Source organism: Lathyrus oleraceus, chromosome 2, assembly GCF_024323335.1.
Source record: "Lathyrus oleraceus cultivar Zhongwan6 chromosome 2, CAAS_Psat_ZW6_1.0, whole genome shotgun sequence".
Lineage (NCBI taxonomy): Eukaryota > Viridiplantae > Streptophyta > Magnoliopsida > Fabales > Fabaceae > Lathyrus > Lathyrus oleraceus.
The window spans coordinates 60,808,755-60,824,594 of NC_066580.1; the positions used below are offsets into that span (position 1 = coordinate 60,808,755).

Consider the following 15,840-nt stretch of genomic DNA (forward strand, 5'->3'; position numbering starts at 1 on the left):
CAAAAATAAAACTTTCTAAAAAAATGGCCAAGGAAAATCGAGTTAAGATTTCTCAACATCATGAAACATTTACTTACAAAATAAATAAAAAAATATGTCAACTATTACAAATCTTTATCAAAGTGCTACTAAAATTTTCACACTAAGATCTATAATAACGTTTTTATCAAACATTATTATACGGAATTACCTATGATAACATTTCTCCCTAAAAACACTATCATAGGCACACCTTGTTAAATAGGATCTCGACAAACGACAATTTGAATCATATAAGGGTTATCTCATATAATTCACTTCTAGAATACTCCTTGTCTGATAATTTTTTCAATGATATTTTATATACATCTTGGAGGTGGAAATTAGGTAGAAATTTGAAAACACCATATATTTTTTATGAGTGGTGCATTAATCCTTTCGATTATATGGCTAAGATATAGGAAATCTTGTTTGATTTATTTGTAGTGTATTTCACTAATCCTTGTACCCCTTTAACAAACAAAAAATCATCAAATTGTCTCTTAGATCTTGGTCTTTAACCTTCATATATTCTCATTAAAATATGCAGAAGTGAAAGATTTGGAAGCTAGCTATCTTACACAAAAGCTTGATACCTTAAACCAACAAAATGCCTCTTAGCAACAAAAAAAATGATAGAAAAATAATAATAAATATGGAAGACGCAATATATATTGCAATTTACACTTGATCATTACTTTCACTTTCACTCCAATTTTTTATTGCTTGTCCTACAGCTTGTTTCACAGCTTGTGCATCAATGGTTTCACCTTGTTCTTCATTCTACATAAGTCACAGTAATCTTTCCATCATTCTCATGCAAGAAAATATTCGTTATTGATAAATTTAGCTAGCTTCTATATATAGTAGACAATTAATGAAAACTACATAGTATTATTAGGGTTAAGATTATAGGTATTACATGACCAACATCAATGATTCAATGTACAACAACTTGGTCCCTCTTCTCGAGAAAACCAATGAGGAACGTTTTTATATAAAGGGACAAAACATGTGACATACAAAAATATTGACAAGTGAAGAAAAAAGATAGAGAGGTTAATGATATACTCATGTTTTAGGTTACTACCATAAGTGTAAAAATGTTTAACAAAAATAGGATTAGTTTCGTTAAATGTTAAATCAGTTCAGTTGATAGATTGGTAGATAGATGTATCTGCGTGTATCTTACCTCTCCTCCAACAGCTTGGAATCGAAAATTGTCCGTACAAGAAACCCTAGCTTCCAGAACTGTAAGTCTCATCTCTTCAATGGCTTCAAGTATTGAAACAAGCATTCCTTGGCTGCTTTTTGCTGAAAAAACATTTATAAGAAATCCTTTTTCTAGGGTTTCCACCGTAATCTGCACAAATAATCCATAAAATGTAACTCCATGATCAACATATATGCATATAGAAGTTATTTCTGCCACAAGTTATTAGGGCTAAGATGTTTCTAAAGATATATTGAATTTATCTATTGAAATAAACACTTGTAAGATTGTTTGTTGCGCGTATACTTGGTTATAATCGCAATTAATTAAGTTGTTTATCTGATTGTGTATGTGTCTGCGTTTGTGTCGTCTATGTCTATGTCTATGTCTATGTCAGATTCTGATTGAGTTTGAAAAAATTACTTATATTGTGAATCTAAGTACTTTCTGAATTACCATAGGCAAGGGATTATGAACACTTGAACTTTCTGCAGAAGCAATTTCTTCATTTAGTCTTTCTACCTTTTCCTTTAGATTTTCGATATACTTCGATGCATCGATTACAATCGAGGTATCACTTAGCTGCCATCAACCATGCATAAAAATCATAACAAGTATATTAGAAAACCATAATTCCATTGATAAAAACTAAACCAAATTAGGAACAGGAGCATATAACATAGGTTTGAATATTCTTGATGGAATTGGTTGATTTGAATGAGAATATTGATGGAGAGAAAAGAAAAGATAGAAAACGCTGCAGAGAATATTTACAGCATGAGAGTTAGTAACAGAACGAAGAAGTTGCAGCTTCTCATGCAGTGCTGCTCTCTTTTGCTCCCTAGAAACCATTCTCTTGTGCTCTCTCTCTCTCTTTGGTGCAAAGTTTTTCTTTTGCTATCAATTTTGATGAGTTGTGAGGTGATTTAAAGGAAGAGAAATGAGGTCTCAAATCCATATGATCTCATGTGTTTTCTTCTCTCACATGACTCTCTCTCTCTCAAAGTTTATTCAAAGACAAAATTCTATATAGATTTTTTGTTGAACTTACTAAAACACCCTTTTGAGTTGCATTGTGAATAGATAGAAGAGAAGGTTATATTGGGAAGAATGAAGTATAAGTTGTGTTAGGAGATATTGGAAGAACTTGACTCGTGAATAATTTAAGCATCGAAAGAAGTGAAAGAGAAGGTGTGAGTTTGGAATGGTTCCAAACACACCTCACGGGGGATTTTTGAGCCACTCTTGATCCTTTCTCAAACATTTTTGTCACTTTTTTCCATTCTCTCTCCACACGTGCCATCATATACTCTCATTCTCATCGTATCAGACACTCAACCCTCATTTTCCTTTTCTTTTGATAGCGATATTAAATGCTATTATTGTTTATTATATCGTACTTGTTTTTCATATACTACATTATTTATTTTCATGTTAATTGTAACTTACTAGTGTTGTTGTGTTGTTTATAACAAAAACTTACCAATTCAAGATTACACTACGTTGCTTTGAGCAAGCATATTGGTTACATAAACCAATATTATTACGATATTATAAGCTAATGGTGTTTTTCCAGCAGTTTTTGCGAGATAGATTTCGGTCTAAAATAATTTTATACAAGTAGAAGGTTATTATTATTGACCCGGAAGGGATCTCGTGTATTATTTGTGGAAATCCGATTGAATCAACCTCTCATTTATTTATTTGTGATATGTGGTTTGATATTTAATGTCTGATATAAAAAATTTAGATGGTTTGAAGTGTATTTGACTCTTCTTAAAAATCTTAGATTTGTTTTTGAGTTTTTACTTTCTTTTAAGGCTAAGTTTTTGAGAGTATTTTTTCTCTTTTTTTTTTCTTCTTCAAATGTGAAATTTGCCTTATGCATAAGTTAGCTTTTGTTTGAAATTCGGCGAGATGGTTAGTTTACAAGTTGCAAAATGATACTATTTTTTAAACAAGTTATTAATTTAGTAGTAATTTTTCGATTTATATTAAGCCTTCCTCTTAAAAAGAGTTTTTGGATAAGTCCTTGAAATTCTCTCTATACATATTTTAATGGGAAGGTGAACCCTCTATTTTTGGTTGTGGAGTTTCTGGTTGATTTGATTATGTTGTTGAATGCTTTCATTTTTTTTTTGTCAATGAATTGTGGGTTACTTTATAAACTTTGAGAATTCTCTTGTAATACTATTGTATTTTTATATTTTATACGAGAAAAATTTATTGTAATCAGTTATCTTTCCTCTAAAAAAGTATTTATTATTATGGTTAGAAGAAGGATTCTATCATGGATTGTCTTATCATGGATTGTCTCATGTAACGAAGAGTGTTGTAGTAAAATTGGAAGAAATAATATTTTCGAGTTTGTTATAGCGTAAAAATAAAGTTTCGCAAATAGAAGATGAAGTTGGGATGCCGAAATGAAGTTCGTCTAGGACAAATGTAAATGAACGTAAAGCGTTATATATCTTGAAAAAACAAAACTAAATTACTTTTTTAAGGTGAGAAAAATACAAGGGGGCTTGAATTGTATTAACTTTTTCTGTATGTTTTAAACTCTTTGGTCATATTCTAAACTCTTTGGTAATAACTGACAAATTTTAGGTGCTTAAATACTTATATATCTACTCCATCTTGTGTCATAAAAAAAGTAATTTAAGGAAATATAAAAGATACTGAAGAAAAATGTATTTAATTCAACATAAGAAAATTTCAGAGGCACAAAAAATATTGAAAAGAAAAATCACAAAAATAAAATGTTTGGGATTTTATCAGACCTGGATAAAAATAATTAAAAATCATATTTGATTTCCCCATTTTGTTAAAAATTAATAAAACAAATATTTTGAAGAAGACAACTTCTTTGGTACTCAAGATGATCAAAGGAGATTCTTACAACAGAACATTTTAATAGAAATATAGCAATCAAAGCTGGGAAGATGTGTTTGAAGACCAAAGTCACATCTCTCTCCTATGTCCATTGGAGCATAATAATCAACACTTATTCTGCTTTATCCCAAACTCTCTATAAAAGTTATCTTCCATTACCAACAAAGTCACATTCATTTCTATTCATCTCTTCTCATAGTAGATAATATGAGCAAGTCATCTAAGAATTCCAAGGAGAGTTCTTCCAAGGAGATCGAAAAGGAAATCAAAGATGCTGAAGGAAAGAAACACAAGTATGATAAGCTCAATACGTCTAAAGGTTCAAAGTCACAAACTAATTCATCTGCAAGAGCTTCTTTGGTAGGGAGGACTTTAGTCTCCAAGATGAAGAAACTCAATAAGAATAAGGATTCAATTGATGACTATGGATCAGAAGTTAATGAGGACTCAATGAACTACCTCAGAAGGCGTGATTTTCATCATGATATAGTTTGAGAGTTATAGTCTGTGTAATGCATCTGTTTACTTATGAGAATAATGCAGATTGCACCATCTTCTTAAATAATAATAATAATAATAATAATAATAATAATAAGTCCTTTTCCTTTTCATTTATATATGATTCATTTGCTACTAACATCCATTTGTTGAGCCATCAAGAAGAATGTTTCAGAGAATATTTTCACATATTTTAACCAATTTTGTATTGTGTGTGTTAAAAATATAGCGAGTTTAAAAGAAATTTTAATCATACAACCATAAAAGAAATGATTTAGGGGATACCAAGAACATGATTTAATTTTATCCAAGAAAATAACTCCCAAAGGTAACACAACCATTTTTGACAACAGAAGAATATGTATGACAGAAGTCACACCTCTCTATCTTAATAGAATTTTTTTGGTTAAGCCTGTTAATATAACTCATAAATCAGAAGATAGAAAATTCATGAAGGAATTTTGGCTTAGAATCTTATGAACCAGAAAATTTTCTTACTCAGAGAACTGACTAGTGTTAAAAATAAATTTTCCGCTTATATGTTATCATAGGAAACTAATCAAAATCTTAGCACCAGATACTGAGTTACATCAGATACTACTTATTCATCATAAGCTAGTTCAGAACTTCTGATCAAAGTCGCTTTTGATCATCATTAGACTCTGATCCTCCTTCAAAAGCAAGCATTAACCTTTAACAAAATGCATGTTTAGATTCTTTTTGATAAAATAAAATCTTTCAATAGTAAGAGGCTTGGTAAATATATAAATTCATTGATGATAAGTATCAGTGAACTATATATCTCTCACACCCTTCTGAACATAGTCTCTAATAAAATGATGTTTTATTTCTATGTGATTGGTTCTACAATGCTGAATGTGATTCTTTGTCGAACAGATGGCAGCAGTATTATCACAAAAGATTGAAATACTGCTTCCACTTATCTGATAGTCTTCCAACTGATATTTCATCCAAAGTAGTTGTGTACAACAACTTGGAGCTGAGATGTATTTTCCTTCTGTTGTAGGAAAAAAAGGTAGTTGTTTGTCTTTTGCTAGCCCAGGATATTAGTTTTTTGCCTATGAATTGAAAGTTTCCACTAGTGTATTTTCTGTCAGTTCTATCCCTAGCATAGTCACCATCACATAATCCAAATAGATTCTAATCTAGGGATTTTTTATAAAGCGACCCTAGATTGGTTGTTCCCTTCTGATACCTGAAGATACTCCTAACAACTATTAAGTAAGTCTCTCTAGAATCTGACTGAAATCTTGTACACAGACAGACATTGAATAAAATATCTAGTATATAAGTTTTTAAATAAATTAAAGATCTAATCATACATATATATAACTTCTGGCAGACCTTGGTGTTGCTTTCCTCTTTGCTCAGGTTGCAGGTTGGATGCATATGAGTACTCATGATCTTACAATCATCAAGCTTGAACTTCTTCAGAACCTCCTTTATATATTTAGTCTGATGAACATAGACTTCATATTTTCATTACTTGATTTTAATACCAAGGAATAAATTCAGCTCTCCCATCATACTCATTTATAATTCAGCCTGCATTGTCTTTGAAAATTCTTGGCAAAGGAAAGCATTAGTTGAATCAAATATAATATCATCTACATAAACTTGGACAACTGAGATATCATTCTTAAGTGTCTTTATGAAGAGTGTAGTGTCAACTTGCCCTTTCTGGAAGCGATTTTCTAACAGAAAATTACCCAGTCTATCATACCAAGCTCTGGGAGCTTGTTTGAGTCTATAGAGTGTTTTTTAAGTTTAAAAACATAATTTGGGTGGTCTGAGTCCTTAAACCCAGGTGGATGTTTATGTAGCGGTAAATTCATGACCATAAAGCTATGGATAAACTTGACATCAATAAAACCAAAGTCGCCACCGCGCTTTTATTGTTTCCAAAGGAAAAAGAGAAAAAGTACGAACAAAAACCAAAGATAATAAGTTTTTAAATAAAAACTAATAAAATGTCAGAAATTACAGGTAAGAGGGTTGGTTACACAGAGGGAAGGTGTTAACACCCAAAGTGTCCTAGGTACTCCTAGAGATTCATTTGTTGTGTGCAAGTGTTTTTGGTTAAAATGATGCTTCGTAAAATATATAGTGGGGGGATGAGAGAAGAATTCATTAATTATATTTTTGTGTTTGACAAGACCTTCGGTCGTATGCCTATGTACCAACATAAAAACGAGGGATCAAAACCCCGTAGTTCATGGTAAAAATTTCAAAGAAGTTGGTGAATTGATTTTAACAAAAGTTTAACAAGAAAAGGCATAAAAGGCCAAAGATTTGAATAGGGTTGTTAGTTCTTTTTGTCTTTTTGAAATTAAAGTCAATATGGTTAAATTAATTCATAAGTTTGATTAATTTATTTTTTTGAAAATTCAATGGCATAAGGTCAAAGTATCTAATTATTAAAATATGTCTAAGTTAAAAAAAAATACAAACAAAGAAGGTTTTAAAAAGAGGGAGATATTTTGAAATTAAAGAAGTGGGAGGAGATGAAGGGACTATCTTAGACAAAAATTAAAAGTTAAGAGTTGAAAAGATCTGATCAATGGGATGCAATCCAACAGACAAGAATGTCATATAGAAACTCATTTCCTTTGAACTTTAGCAAGCAACAAGCATAAGCAATATCCAAGCAAACCATATGAAAACCAAGGCATCAAATAAAGATAGCTATAATATCCAAGAAAGCACTCAAATAGCTAGTAGTCTTCAATGTCTCCCAAATGTATCAGATGAAAATATTCCTTGTGGTAAACCCATAAGCAATAATCAGACAATCAACAATAATAATAGTATAAGAATTAAGCATAGAGACAAAGTGGCAGATGAACCCAAGTGGAAATCAAGGCTTGCATCAGATGAAAGGTACTGTCAAGGATGGCTCAGTCTCAGAATATTGGCATTGGCCAAGTCCTTTAGCATAGGGAAGTTGCTTACTTCTAGGTCCAAAAGTTCAGATCAATTCCAACAGTCCACCAAGATGTTTTTTAGGTTTTTTTGTTGTTATTAGGTGTTTTAAGGTCCTAAGACCACACACAAAAGCAAAGACAAGCAAACAATATACACAATCACAAGATATGGCTAAAAAATGAGCTAGGTGAAAAGAACTTGAAACATAAAGGAGTTGCATGAAATGTAAATGGCAATGAATGATAAAGGTACTGAAACTTAAAGTGCATAAAGCAAATGACTTGAAAGTAAAGCAACATTAATAAAAAGTTAGTTAATGTTTCCTACTAAAAAAGTATTTATTGTAATCAGTTATCTTTCCTACTAAAAAAGTATTTATTATTATGGTTAGAAGAAGGACTCTATCATGGATTGTCTCAGGTAACGAAGAGTGTGGTAGTGAATGCACTAGTTTTCACCACAAATGAAGTTTTGTGATGAAAAATTGGAAGAAATAATATTTTCGAGTTTGTTATAGTGTAAAAATAAAGTTTCGTAAATAGAAGATGAAGTTGGGATGCAGAAATGAAGTTCGTCTAGGACAAATGTAAATGAACGTAAAGCGTTATATATCTTGAAAAAACAAAACTAAATTACTTTTTTAAGGTGAGAAAAATACAAGGGGGCTTGAATTGTATTAACTTTTTCTGTATGTTTTAAACTCTTTGGTCATATTCTAAACACAAGGTGTAGAATCTGATTTAACAAGAGATAGACAATGAATATAAAATGGATGAAAGAAGAGTGACACACAAAATTATCTTGGTTCCTCTCACAACTTGAGAGTAATCCATTTCCCTTGTACTTACAAGAGATTTTCATTATAATCACACAAGATTACAATTTGATCAAACCCACAAGCACGAAACTTCCAATGCTCAAACACTAAAGTAAGAGACTCCATTGCTCAAGCACATGGGTAAGAGACTTCCAATGCTCAAGCACAAAAGCAAAAGAATTTTATGCCCAAGCACACAAATAAGAAACTTCAAATGCCCAAACACTTAGTAAGAGACTTCTAACAATATACCTAATAGGTAAATGATTCTTTAGGGGTAATACACTTGATATACAATCAGAGATGTAGAACATATACAATTCAAATAGACTCTTTGAGACTTAGAGATTTCTAAAATATACAAGGATAAGAAATCCTAAGTTTTACTCAGACTTTTGTTTTTACATAGTTTTAATGTGAATAGATTCAGTTATTTTTCTTCAAGTCTTCAGCTCCTTAAATAGAGTAGGAAAAGAGTCATTGAAGAACTTTCACAAGATAGTCTTTGAGAAGCTTCATAAGAGACGTTGGGATGTTTCTTCAAATAGTCAAGGTTGTTGAAGTCTAGTTTAAAATCTCTTAGCTACAAAGGGAATTAGCATTTGCATCCCAGATGACTCTATTAAAAAACAGAGCTTTAGGTCTTCACTTGACAAAGTATGCTTAGAGGTGAATAGTGACCTATCAGAGTCACATTGGTTCTCGTACTTTGACTAGCTCAGGTTCTGATCATTAGAAGTAAACTTCTTCAAATTCTGGTCTTCAAAGGCTAACTCCTTTAGACTTTGACCTTCAGATGTTGACCTCTTCAGAAGTTGGCTTATTCAGAGTTCTGTCTTCAGCTTCTGATCTATAAAATTCTGGTCTTTAAGCTTGTTTTAAGATGTTCATAGTCAAAATCAATACTTGGATTCTTTATGAAATTTTAGTCTACAGTTCTGCATACTTGAAAAAATATTAGTATACCCAATTATTCTTTAAATACTTTGTTATCACAAAAACCTAAGGGATATGAGACAGACCAATTTTGTTCCAACAATCTCCCCCTTTTTTATGATGGCAAACATAAGTATTTAAGAATAATGGTAGTTAATTTAATTAACAAGTTGACTTCAGGGTCTGAGGTTTGTAAGCTCCTTTTGAGTCTAACAGATAGGGTGAGGTTTGTAAGCTCCCCCTAAGTTCTATCCAGGTTAATTAAATTTGAACAGTTAAAGCACGATAAAATTTCTTCAGAATTTCAGTAAGAATAATAACTGACAAATTTCAGGTGCTTAAATACTTATATATCTACTCCCTCTTTTGTCATAAACAAAAAGTAATTTAAGGAAATATAAAAGATACTGAAGAAAAATGTATTTAATTTAACATAAGAAAATTTAAGAGGCACAAAAAATCTTGATAAGAAAAATCACAAAAATAAAATGTTTGGAATTTTATCAGACTTGGATAAAAATAATTTAAAATCATATTTGATTTCCCCCTTTTGTCAAAAATTAGTAAAACAAATATTTTGAAGAAGTCAACTTCTTCAGTACTCAAGACAATCAAAGGAGATTCTGACAAGAGAACATTTTAATAGAAATATAACAATCAAAGCTGGGAAGATGTGTTTGAAGACCAAAGTCACATCTCTCTCCTATGTCCATTGGAGCACATTAATCAACACTTATTTTTCTTTATCCCAAATTCTCTATAAAAGCTATCTTCCATTACCAGTAAAGTCACATTCATTTCTATCTATCTCTTCTCATAGTAGATAATATGAGCAAGTCATCCAAGAATTCCAAGGAGATTTCTTCCAAGGAGATCGGCAAGGCAATCAAAGATTCTAAAGGAAAGAAACACAAGTATGATAAGCTCAATATGTCTAAAGGTCCAAAGTCACAAGCTAGTTCATCTGCAGGAGCTTCTTTGGTGGGCAGGACTTTAGTCTCCAAGATGAAGAAACTCAAGAAGAATAAGGATTCAGTTGATGACTATGGATCAAAACTTAATGAGGACTCGATGAACTACCTCAGAAGGCGTGATTTTCATCATGATATAGTTTGAGAGTTATAGTCTTTGTAATGCATCTGTTTACTTATGAGAATAATGTAGATTGCACCATCTTCTTAAATAATAATAATAATAATAATAATAATAATAATAATAATAATAATAATAACAGATCATTTGCCTTTTCATTTATATATGATTCATTTGCTACTAACATCCATTTGTTGAGCCATTAATAAGAATGTTTCAGAGAATATTTTCACCTATTTTAACCAATTTTGTATTGTGTGTGTTAAAAATATAGTGATTTTAAAAGAAATTCTAATCATACAACCATAAAAAAATGATTTAGGGGATACCAAGAACATGATTTAATTTTATCCAAGAAAATAACTCTCAAAGGTAACACAACCATTTTTGACAATAGAAGAATATGTATGACAAATGTCACACTTCTCTACCTTAATAGACATTTTTTGGTTAAGCCTATTAATATAACTTATAGATCAGAAGACGACAAATTCGTGGAGGAATTCTGGCTTAGAACCTTATGAACCAGAAAATTTTCTTACTTAGAGAACTGACTAGTTCAGAGTCTAATAACTCATAAACATGGAGAAAAAAATCAGAGGCACAAAGAAATTTGATGTAAATAAAACAAATGGTAATGAAAAATGGGTATGAGACACAATATTCAAAAAACTTACATCATTAAACATCAATTATTATCAAACAGTTCAAAAAACCAAGTGTATGCAAAACCTTTCAGATTCATGACACATAAGTGGACAGGTGTTAAAAATAATTTTTCCGCTTATATGCTATCAGAGGAAACTAATCAAAATCTTAGCCTTAGAGGTTGAGTTACATTAGATGCTACTTATTCATCATAAGCTAGTTCAGAGCTTCTGATCAAAGTCGCTTTTGATCATCATTAGACTATGATCCTCCATTCAGAAGCAAGCATTAACCTTTAACAAAATGCATGTTTAGATTCTTTTTGATAAAATAAAATCTTTCAATAGTAAGAGGCTTGGTAAATATATCAACTCACTGATGATCAGTATCAGTGAACTATATATCTCTCACACCCTTCTAAACATAGTCTCTAATAAAATGATGTTTTATTTCTATGTGTTTGGTTCTAGAATGTTGAATGTAATTCTTTGTCAAACAAATGTCAGCAGTATTATCACAAAAGATTGGAATACTGCTTCCACTTATCTGATAATCTTCCAACTCATATTTCATCCAAAGTAGTTACGCGCAACAACTTGCAACTGAGATGTATTTTCCTTCTGTTGTAGGCAAAAAAGTAGTTGCTTGTATTTTGCTAGCCCATGATATTAGTTTTTTGCCCATGAATTGAAAGCTTCCACTAGTGGATTTTCTCTCAGTTCTATCCCTAGCATAGTCACCATCACATAATCCAAATAGATTCTAATCTAGGGATTTTTTTTATAAAACGACCCTAGATTGGTTGCTCCCTTCAGATCCTTGAAGATACTCCTAACAACTGTTAAGCGAGTCTCTCTAGAATCTAACTGAAATCTTGTACACAGACAGACATTGAATAAAAAATCTAGTATAGAACCTGTTAAATAAATTAAATATCTAATCATGCCTATATATAGCTTCTGACAAACCTTGGTGTTGCTTTCCTCTTTGCTCAGATTGCAGGTTGGGTGCATAGGAGTACTTATGATCTTGCAATCATCAAGCTTGAACTTATTCAGTACCTCCTTTATATATTTAGTCTGATGAACATAGATTTCATATTTGCATTACTTGATTTGAATACCAAGGAATAAATTTAGCTCTCCCATCATACTCATTTATAATTCAGCCTGCATTGTCTTTGAAAATTCTTGGCAAAGGAAAGCATTAGTTGAATCAAATATAATATCATCTACATAAAGTTGGTCAACTGAGATATCATTCTTAAGTGTCTTTATGAAGAGTGTAGTGTCAACTTTCCCTTTCTGGAAGCGATTTTCTAACAGAAAATTACTCATTCTATCATACCAAGCTCTGGGAGCTCGTTTGAGTCTATAGAGTGATTTCTTAAGTTTAAAAACATAATTTTGGTGGACTGAGTCCTTAAACCCAGGTCGATGTTTATGTAGCGGTAAATTCATGACCATAAAGCTATGGATAAACTTGACATCAATAAAACCAAAGTCACCACCATCCTTTTATTGTTTCCAAAGGAAAAACAACAAAAGTACGAACAAAACCCAAAGATAAGAAGTTTTCAAATAAAAAATAATAATATGTCAGAGATTACAGGTAAGGGGGTTGGTTACACAGAGGGAAGGTGTTAACACCCAAAGTGTCCTAGGTACTCCTAGGGAGCCCTTTTTTGTGTGCAAGTGTTTTTGGTTAAAATGATGCATGGTAAAATATAAAGTGGAGGGATGAGAGAAGAATTCATTAATTATATTTTTGTGTTTGACAAGACCTTCGGTCGTATGCCTACGTACCAACATAAAAATGAGGAATCAAAACCCCGTAGTTCGTGGTAAAAATTTCAAACAAGTTGGTGAATTGATTTTAACAAAAGTTTAACAAGAAAAGGCATAAAAGGCCAAAGATTTGAATGTGGTTGTTAGTTATTTTTGTCTTTTTGAAATTAAAGTGAATATGGTTAAATTAATTCATAAGTTTGATTAATTTTTTTTGAAAATTCAATGGCATAAGGTCAAAGGTTCTAATTCTTAAAATATGTCTAAGTTGAAAAAAAAACACAAACAAAGAAGGTTTTGAAAAGAGGGAGATATTTTGAAATTAAAGAAGTGGGAGGAGATGAAGGGACTATCGTAGACAAAAATTAAAAGTTAAAAGTTGAAAAGATCTGACCAATGGGATGCAATCCAACAGACAAGAATATCATATAGAAACCCATTTCCTTTGAACTGTAGAAAGCAACAAGCATAAGCAATATCCAAGCAAACCATATGAAGACCAAGGCATCAAATAAAGATAGCCATAATATCCAAGCAAACACTCAAATAGCTAGTAGTCTTCAATGTCTCCCAAATGTATCAGATGAAAATATTCCTTGTGGTAAACTCAGAAGCAATCATTAGACAATCAATAATAATAATAGTATAACAATTAAGCATATAGACAAAGTGACAAATGAACCCATGTGGAAATTAAGGCTTGCATCAGATGAAAGGTACTGTCAATGATGGCTCAATCTCAGAATATTGGCATTGGCCAAGTCCTTTAGCTTAGGGAAGTTGCCTACTTCTAGGTCAAAAAGTTCAAATCAAGTCCAACAAGATGTTATTTTTAGGTTTTTGTTGTTGTTGTTAGGTGTTTTAAGGTCCTAAGACCACACACAAAAACAAAGACAAGCAAATAATATACACAATCACAAGATATGACTAAAAATGAGCTAAGTGAAAAAGGACTTGAAACATAAACAAGTTGCATGAAATGTAAATGGCAATGAATGATAAAGGTACTAAAACTTAAAGTGCATAAAGTAAATGACTTGAAAGTAAAACAACATTAATAAAAAGTTAGTCAATGGTTAGTAAAGTGTTAGTGAAGAGTTTTGATTGTTTAAGTCATTCTTTGGAGAATGCTCAACCATTCATTCACAAGTATGAATCCATGAACCAATGAGAAGGGATCCAACTTGGATAAATCAACAAGTATGCCACTAGCTCCCATGAATGGAAAAAAGGTCAAATTTTGACACAATGCCATGAATAATTGGAGACTTACAATCTCACTTACTAGAATGCTATGCCTTGCGGGACAAATTTAGCTCTATGTTAAGCAATCGTAATTGGACTTATGTAGAAGTCACAACTATCTAAGGCCGACAATAAAAATAGAGGTGTTAATGCATGTTAGAAATTTGGTACAAAGAACCAAACTCCTAAAACATACTACACACTTAAAGAAATGGGAAGGACCTATCTCAGTCAGGCTCATGTTGATTCATCTGACACAAGGTCATTGATGAAACAACTAGCATTAGACATGAAGATAATTCATTGGTCAATGATGGATTGAGGAAGAATAGGGATGAAGATGAAGAGGAAAGGGAAATAGAAACCCAAATTGATCACAGGAGGAATTTCATCTGATCAATATTATCCATTCATTTTGGGAGATGAAATGTACATTTTATCAATCCCCTAAATCCAATAGTATTGGTCAAATAAAAGTCAAATCAACCATGATCAAGGCCAAACAGAAAGTCAAACATCATAAGACCAATTAAATGGCTCAACACAATTTTTAAACAATTATTCAATTAAAAATAAAAAGAAATTCAAAAAAACAATGGCCATCAGATCTCCCTCACTAATTGAGGCGGAAAATCTGATGGGCACGCGCTAGAGTGCACCAAACACCTGAGTCAAACGTGCAACACAAGTGGTAATCAAAATGGAGGGCTGAGTTTAGAACGTGGTATCATGATCAAATAGCCTAGGACGTTCCAGCGCAGCACCGGAGCCCCAGCTCCAGTTATCTTCTCCTTTGGACCTCATCGGACTGGTCCACCACCAACCACCATTAAAATAAAAAATGAGTATACTATTTTAAAGAAAAAATGCTCAGAAGCTTGAATCTGGCCTTAATTTCACCCAATTCCATGTATATTGAAAGATACGTGGACTTGAAGTTTGAGGTGCATGATCTGAGTTGCTTCGATTTGGCCTCAAAGCAACTCAATCTTGTTGCCTACTTTTGGTAGGACTTCAGACAACCAATACACAAGTAAAATAGGTGAGAAATGAGGGAGAATTGAAGAGTTAAAATTTGAGAAAATCCACCTTCGGTTAGCAGCTTTGAGAGCAAATCTTGATGCAATTCCAATTGATTCTTTTTCCTCTTGCTTGCAGGAGTTGAATGAAGTGAAAATGGTTGTGAATCCTTGGAGTTCTTGTTCACAAACAGAAGTTGAATCAAGAACTCGATTTCAAAGAAATCCTCAAGGTATTCTCTCAAGTGTGGATATGGGGTTGCTTGGCAGAGCTTGGGCAATGGGGTCCTCTTCATCTGAGGCAATGCACTTCATTATATAAGCAAAGGAATTGATTTCTACAACATTCAAAATTTTAACCCAAAATAGTAAGTTCATGTGCATGGATGCGTGGACATGAATTAGACCTAAAATGATGACTGCATTGAGTCCAAATTCATGCACAAACCATGATGAGATCGTATCATGAAGCCATGCAATGGTAATTGGAAATTGAGTTTAAAAGTTGCCAAAATAAGCCAAGCAAAGGAACCATGATCAAGTCCCTCAATTCTTGTCCAAGTCAAGTTATATTTGAATTTTTGTAAAGGTGGCATGAAGGGGAACAACTTTTGTGTTGAACACTTTTTCATTTGGAACTTGGATCATGATGAATTTTAAGGTGGAAGTTGTAGAAATCAAACATGGTTGAAAATTTTCTAAGTATAAAGTTAAATGACCACTTCTTCC

The 15,840-nt window shown here is 32.1% G+C and overlaps 1 protein-coding gene across 1 annotated transcript; it reads right to left on the bottom strand.

The window, feature by feature from the left end:
- Window positions 1–528: 528 nt before the first annotated feature.
- On the bottom strand, window positions 529–2,402 carry LOC127118089 (uncharacterized). The gene is made up of 4 exons (XM_051048235.1): window positions 2,006–2,402; window positions 1,688–1,813; window positions 1,211–1,381; window positions 529–801 (listed from the first exon to the last, which is right to left on the bottom strand). Exons 1-4 carry the CDS (start codon window positions 2,081–2,083, stop codon window positions 700–702), a joined length of 477 nt encoding a protein of 158 aa, XP_050904192.1. The 5' UTR covers window positions 2,084–2,402; the 3' UTR covers window positions 529–699.
- Window positions 2,403–15,840: the final 13,438 nt, after the last annotated feature.